This window comes from Musca vetustissima, unplaced genomic scaffold (genome assembly GCF_032173495.1).
Source record: "Musca vetustissima isolate MV318-11 ecotype Yass unplaced genomic scaffold, APGP_CSIRO_Mvet_v1 utg80434, whole genome shotgun sequence".
Lineage (NCBI taxonomy): Eukaryota > Metazoa > Arthropoda > Insecta > Diptera > Muscidae > Musca > Musca vetustissima.
Genome location: NW_026872593.1, coordinates 94,100 through 101,504, shown reverse-complemented (window position 1 = coordinate 101,504; position 7,405 = coordinate 94,100). Strand labels below are relative to the sequence as shown.

Sequence of the window (7,405 nt, the reverse complement as noted above, 5' to 3'; positions counted from 1 at the left end):
TAAATCTCCATTCCATTTCTTTGGACCAAATCCGTTTCAGACAATTTGGAGTCGATTTACAATTTTCCGTCCCTCTGTCTGTCTGTCTGGCCGGTTGGTGCGCATTTCATCCAAACATTGCACATGGTAATATTTCTTCCAACCTCAGTTCAAGTTCGAAGATGGTGAATATAAGTCCACTCCTTCTGGTACCTCCCCCATAAATTGATCAAAATTATGCAAAAAAAATTTAATAATATCATGTGAACGGACTATCCGGTTTGAATTTGTACAATCTTTTATTTTACCAAGCCCAGATCACGTCCGAAGATGGGATCCATTGGTTCACTCCTTCTGGATCCTCCTCCAGTAGGGGTCAAAACTTACAAATCCAATATTAGACGAATGGAATGTCCAATTCGAACATAATTTTCACAACCTACTATCTTTACCAATCCTAGATCAAATCCAAAGATGAGACCCATTGGTCCACTACTTCTGGTTCCTCCCACACACATGGTCAACAATTTCAGTATTTACTAATCCAATATTAGGCCTCTCCTTCAATCAAAGGATCAATATATTATAAACTTGTGAACTTAATTTGAATCGAATTTTAAAACCGATTTGATCAACATTAAATCCGAAGATCTTTAATAAAAACATATATCGTATATAAAGTGAATAATAAAACATGTGTGTAACTTCGAAGACCTCCGTAAACCATAGAATGAGGGTATAAATCTGTCGCAAACACCGACTAAAACTTTTTTACTTGTTCTGTTCTCAATTCGGTGAAATTTAGTTTGATTATGTTTTGGTTTCCACGTTTTAACCATAAATCTACCAGTTATGAACCCCAAGAGCATACTTAGGTCGTGGTGGGATCCAACGAGAACACATCTATTTATACGGCCAAGTTTTAATACAATATAGCATGCATGTTGGCGAAAGAAATGCATAAGGATACCTCAATCTCAATGTATGTCCCACGACGATCTTGCGTTATGAACTCACGCGTCGCCAATCTTTTGATATTTGACATTGTACCCAAAACCTCCAATAATGGATATACGATTTGATTTTATTCGGATTTTTTATAAATATCAGCCCACTTTTATTAACAAAACATATTGATTTTACTCACTTTATATATCATCTTCTACTCTATCATCTTTTTCAAAACTACAATTTTCCATTTAATCCTAATGTAGGGTGTTATAAAATTCCATTCTATTTTCCTAAAAAAACACACCAACAAATCCATATAATTCATAAGTTATTCTATCAACGCATTTATAATGCGTTAACATAATCTAAGTGGCCAACCAGCTGACGCCCTATATATTGGCATTTTTATATTGAATTGTCTTAAGAAACGAAAAAAAAAACAAAACGCACGAGTGAATAAGGAAGCGTGACAACAAAAAATATGAAAGCAACCCCTAATACAAGACCTTGGCTGCTAACACTTTTCTATTACCAACAAATCCACCCTCCCCACCACCGAAACCACCCAGAACACGCAATGAAGTTAGCGAACGTGAAAAGTCAATTCAGTTAAGGACCATAACAAACATCTGAGTTACAACAACAATAACAAAACAAACTTCTAAAGCTTTAATAGAGTGTTGGCTAATCGAAATAAACACCTATACATACAAATCGATAGTGATATAATAATTGGGAACACAATCACATACATATATTTTCCAAATATTATAGATAAAAAATACCTATGTTCTTTAAAGTAGTCTATAGATAAATAGTAGGATAGTAGTTTTGTTTTTAAGACAAAAAGGATTGTATCAAGAACATATAGCATTGATGAAGTATAAAGAAGCCTTATTCAAAATTGAATCGATTCGCAATCAGTTCAACCTATGAGGCCCATACCCAAATTCATGCGTAAGATTTTATTCATCTCAACAATTAAATACATGTATTGCAATAAATGTTACAATAATATGCATATCAAAACATAAAATTGAGTATCAAGACCGAAAATTTAACATTTTCAACATTGAAATTGAATATTTTAGATTTGTTGAAAATAGTATTCCAGTCACAGAAAAAATTGTATTTCTATAAAGATAAAATATGTTCGATCAATTAACAACATTACAAATAAGGTCCTTGCGTATTTGGGTAATACGGACGCTCAACAAACTCTATAAGCGTGGGCATATTAGTAGGGAATTTCCCTACCAACAAGTAAAAAAGTATCAATCGGTGTTGCCGACAGACAGCCTGTGGTTTGCAGAGGTCTTCGGAATTACTCACTTATTCACTTTATATATAGGTTTATCAAATAGGTTTCGGATTTAATGTTGATCAAATCGGCTATTCAATTCGATTCACATTAACTTTACATGTTTTTGAAATATTTACCCTTTGTGGGGTACTCCTTTCGGTACCCCACAAAGGGTACCGAAAGGAGTACCACATATTTATACTCATCACCACACTGTGGTGTAGGTTCTTATGTTTTTGTGCATATATTTTCAACAGGTAAAATCAATCAAAATATTCCCCTAATAACTTTTTAGGATATACATAGAATAAGTTTCCCCAAACGTATTGAGATTGGTGAAAACTTGTTCAAATTTATATATAACTCTCATCTATATATATTGGATCGATTTTACCGAATTGTGGACAAAGTATCTAAAAAAGTGTCTGTCGGTGTTGCCGACAAATGTATACCCTCAGCCTAATTTTTATCAAAAAGATTTCGGATTTAATATCGATAAAAGCGGTTATTAAATTCGCTACAAATTAAGTTCACAAGCTTGTGCGGGAGAAGGAGAGGGCCGACATTCTATTCGCCTGATATTAGATTTGTAAATATTGAGAATTTTGACCATTTGTGGGGGAGATGCCAGAAGGAGTGGAACAATGGGTCCCATCTTCGGACTTGATCCAGGCTTCCTAAAGATAATAGATTGTGCAAAGTTTGCTTCAAATCGGAAATTCCAGTCACCTAATATTGGATATGTAAATATTGAAAACTTTAACTATTTGTAAGGGAGATACCAGAAGGAGAGGACTAATAGGTCCCATCTTTGTACTTGATCTAAGCTTGGTAAAGAATATAAAATAATTTTGTTTGCACAATTTTGACCATTTTGTGAGGGAGGTACCAGAAGGAGTGGACCGATATTCCCCATCATCGAACTTAAACTAAGTTTGGGAGAAATATTACAATGTGCAAAGTTTGGATAAACTCGGTTACTCCCTTCGAAAGTTATCCAGCGCACCAACCGGCCAGACTGACGGACGAATATACATAAATCGACTCCAAATTGTCTGAAATGAATTTGGTCCAAAGAAACATGGGTCTAAGGCCAATATTTTGGCATGGCCGCAGCAAAGTGCCATAAGGCTGAGGGTATAAAAATTATCGATATGTGCCACCATTTAATATAGCCCCCATATAACGGTACTCCCCGATATTCGGTATTTTAGGGAGTTTGAAAACGTTTTTCAATCAATTTAGTTATAATTTGGAATTTTGAGTTTTCATGGAGTAACACATCTTCCTACCAAAAATTATCAATAATGGTTCACTTTTTACGACATCCTCCATGCAAAGGTACCGACATTTCTGTATTTTTATTGAGTATAGGCACAAGTTTTCAATCGAATTGGCTCTAATTTAGTATTTTGGATTCTCATTGGGTAACACATCTTCCTACTACCTACTTACTAAAAATGATCAATATTGATCAACTAGACCCCATAGGCTAGAAAATATTTATATAAACGTCCTCGAAGGTATTATTACCAATAGCGACATCTGTTGTCTTTAATATTTTTATATTCGGGTTGTTGTCTTTGCAAAGATATATCAGAGACATGCACAAGTTAATAATGAGTATTCACAATAACAGTAAACCGTATTATCGACTGTGTTAAGTAACACTTCAATTGTTACATCCATAATGGGTTTCTATAAAAGCAGGAGAATTTCTAAACACAAATCTATATTTCGTCATAAACAAATCGTAAAGTTAAAAACACTACATATGAACAAATTAAATACCTTGTTTTGCAATTTCTTTAGATTTGCCAATTAAATAACAAGCGACAAAACAAATTTCCTACAGAAAAAATCCACCGACAAAGGCAGGGCATCTAATTTTCCCACACCTTGAAAGCTATTTCAAATTTGCTAAAATCAACTAGAACTGAGTTTTAAATATAAAAGCCCAGTGAGTTTTATATTTCAACAACAGTTCGCTTGTTTAAAAATCACTAAAAATGTTTTCGAAAAAACTCTTAGCCGTTTTTATTATCTCAGGTGAGTGAAACTAAAAAAATGTACTTGCAAAAACTGATTTTTCTTGTAAATAATTAAAATTTCTCTTCCAGCTGCTCTCCTTGGTATCTTCACGATTAAGGCTCAGGAGAACACCTTGGTTCAGAATTTAGAAACTGCTGTCGGCGATTTATCCAAAATACTTGGTGATGTTGGTCGAATTCTTGTCAATCCGGTTGTACTCCTCAATGGCCAGTTGGGTGCCAATGTGGGCGAATTGGTCAATCATATAACTGAACTTGTTGCTGATTTAGCGAAAACAGTGGCCGATTTACTTTTGGCCCTGGGATTAGCCAGTAACTAATACAGATATCTATATTACATTTTATGTTGTGCAGCAGACAAAAAAAATTACCTGAAGCAGGAATAAAACAATTTATTCGTTGATGGTTATTTGTGGGGTGTTTTATGTGAAAATTGTAGTGTTCCTCAGAATCAGCCGGACGGGCCGACTATATGATACCCTCTGGCTACTTTAGCTACATATTAGAGATGACGAAAATAAAATATTTTTAAAAATAGGTTGTCAGCATCCCCGAACGCTAAATGCTAAATATTTTTACTTCGGGGAAAAATTGAGTGTAGAACTAAATTACCTCAAGAGCCCGGAATACCTAATTAGACGCCACTTCGTTGGAAAATGTGGCTAGATGCTTAAAAACACCGAAAAGTGGGGACTATGTCATAACATGTGTCTATAATAAACAAACAAGTAAAAAAGTGTCAGTCGGTGTTCCCAACAGATATATACCCCTAACCTATGGTTTGTGGAGGACTTCGGAATTACACACAGATTTTATTATTAGATTTATATAAGATATATGTTTTAATCAGAAGAGGTTTCGGATTTAATGTTGATCAAAGCGGTTATTCAATTCGTTTCAAATTAAATTTATAAGTTTATAAAATATTGACCATTTGTGAGGGGGAGGTGCAGGAAGGAGTGGACCAATAGGTCCTATCTTCAGACTTGATCTAGACTTGGTAAACCTTGCGCAACCTATTATGTTTTGCAAGATTTGGTTCAAATCTGACATTCCATTCGCCTCATATTGGATTTAAAAACTGTGACCATTTGTGGGGCAGGTACCAGAAGAAGTGGACCAATAGGTCCCATCTTCGGACTTGATGTAGGCTTAATAAAGATGATAGGTTGTACAAAGTTTGGTTCAAATCGAATAGTCCGTTCGCATGATATTATAAAATTAATTTTTAGCAAAATGTTGATCATTTTGTGGGGGAGGTACCAGAAGAAGTGGACCGATATTCCCCATCTTTGAACTTAAACTAAGTTTTGAAGAAATAATACGATGTCAAAGTTTGGACGAAATCGGTTGCTTTCTTCAAAAGCTATTGTGCGCATCAGCCGACCATACAGACGGACGGACGGACATTTGCAATTCGACTTCGAATTTTCTGAAACGGGGTTTGTCAAAAGAAACATGGGGTCTAAATCTAATATTTCGATGACGTACATTTTCACTGTATCAAAGTGTATATACCCAAAGTATATATAGCCATAAGTCTAAGGGATTAAAAACAACCCCAAAATTGTAGCCACTTATGTGGAACATTCAAAATATTTAAATTCGATCCGAACTTTTATATGGAGGCTATGTCGTGGTATATTTTTAATAGGGGAAGATGTGACACCCAATGAAAACCTAGGAATATGAAATTATAGTAAATTCGTTTGAAACATTTTTCAAAAATTCCGAATAATGGAGTACCATTATATGGGGACCTTGGAACATAAGTCCACGCTATAAAGATCCCAATATACTAAGTTATAGAAAATTTGGTTGAACAACATGTCCCAGGTCCACAAAACACCAAACATTCTAGAAGGGACTTCTTATAAAAAAAATACCAGAAGGTCTTCTTATAAAGGCGCTGAAGAAGGTTTTCTCAGATCATGTTTAATGATCTTGTCATTGAATAGCTGCTTGTCTTCTAATGACTAAGAAGATCGGAAGGCAAATTAAGGGGAATGCCTCATTATAAAAGATTGAAAGGTTTCATAGACGAGCGGAAAGTATTTTGATTCCCAGAGGAGCAGAATAATCTGTCCTAGAAGAGCAGTAGGCTTTCACACCGGAGAGCAGAAAAACTTCTTAAATATGGCCATATAGTCATTTTTCTCTTATATAATCGGTAAGCTCTATTCTATTTCTATTAGATATTTTATAGCTCGAATTTCTTCCTATCCAAAAGTATCCAAAAAATCGAAAGTGCTTTCAAAGCATTATCTTCAATATTCCATATTTTGTGATGTTAACAAACAGACAACTTTATGCTGTAGGGTATAAAAATGAGTTCTGAAAGTATCAGTTTTATTATTTTACCAGCCCTTCATATTTCCGTATACACAATCCAGTGTTTGAAATTTACAAGATTTAAATAAGGAATATCGACATTTTCTACAATTTAATATTTGTTTCATTGTATATTTCAAAAAAAAATATTATTTTATACACTTTAAAAAATTTTACATACATATATATTTTTTACACACAAAACATAATTATATATATTTATAAATATACACATAAACGTTTATGTAACTTAAATAATTTGTTTTTTTTTTTATAAATTAATAACAGTCAAGGTCATAACACTTGCATAAACCTATTAAAAAATTTGTTACATTTATCAAAATGGTCACATTTAAATAATTAACTTACATCGCTACGGTACGGTATGTAGATTAGCAAGAAAAACATCGGCAGTTACTCAGTTACATAGCTTGTCTTCCGAAGATGAAGATAAGACAGTAAAAGAAACAGAGAGGCAGACTGATCTTAAAAAGCTAATTAATTATTTGTCTCAGTATCCGAAAAAAACACAAGAGCTAATCTTGAGCTCCCATTAGTCCCCAATATACCCCCCAAATAAGCAGGGTATGAAGCACTACTAGAATTGATGCATTGAATTGTGATAATCCGGCCGATTGTATCGATGATTCGGTGTTCGACTTGAGAATTGTGAAATGGTATCATCACCGGGTGGGGCAACCAATAGAATTGGTTGTAGATTGAGATTCTTTCGTGAACCTGCTAAACTAACACCATCTGTTAGGTAACTGTTGTTGATTTCACCTGTTGG

General features: G+C 34.2%; 1 protein-coding gene across 2 annotated transcripts in view; it reads right to left on the bottom strand.

Annotated features, from left to right (window-relative positions):
* Nucleotides 1-7,200: 7,200 nt before the first annotated feature.
* Nucleotides 7,201-7,405, bottom strand: part of LOC133331220 (LHFPL tetraspan subfamily member 3 protein) — a 34,614-nt gene continuing 34,409 nt past the window's right edge. For both annotated transcript variants that reach the window (XM_061539723.1, XM_061539655.1), the window contains exon 6: nucleotides 7,201-7,398. In XM_061539723.1, the coding sequence (XP_061395707.1) occupies nucleotides 7,214-7,398 (185 nt within the window). In that variant the 3' untranslated portion in view covers nucleotides 7,201-7,213. The remainder of the gene's footprint in view (nucleotides 7,399-7,405) is intronic.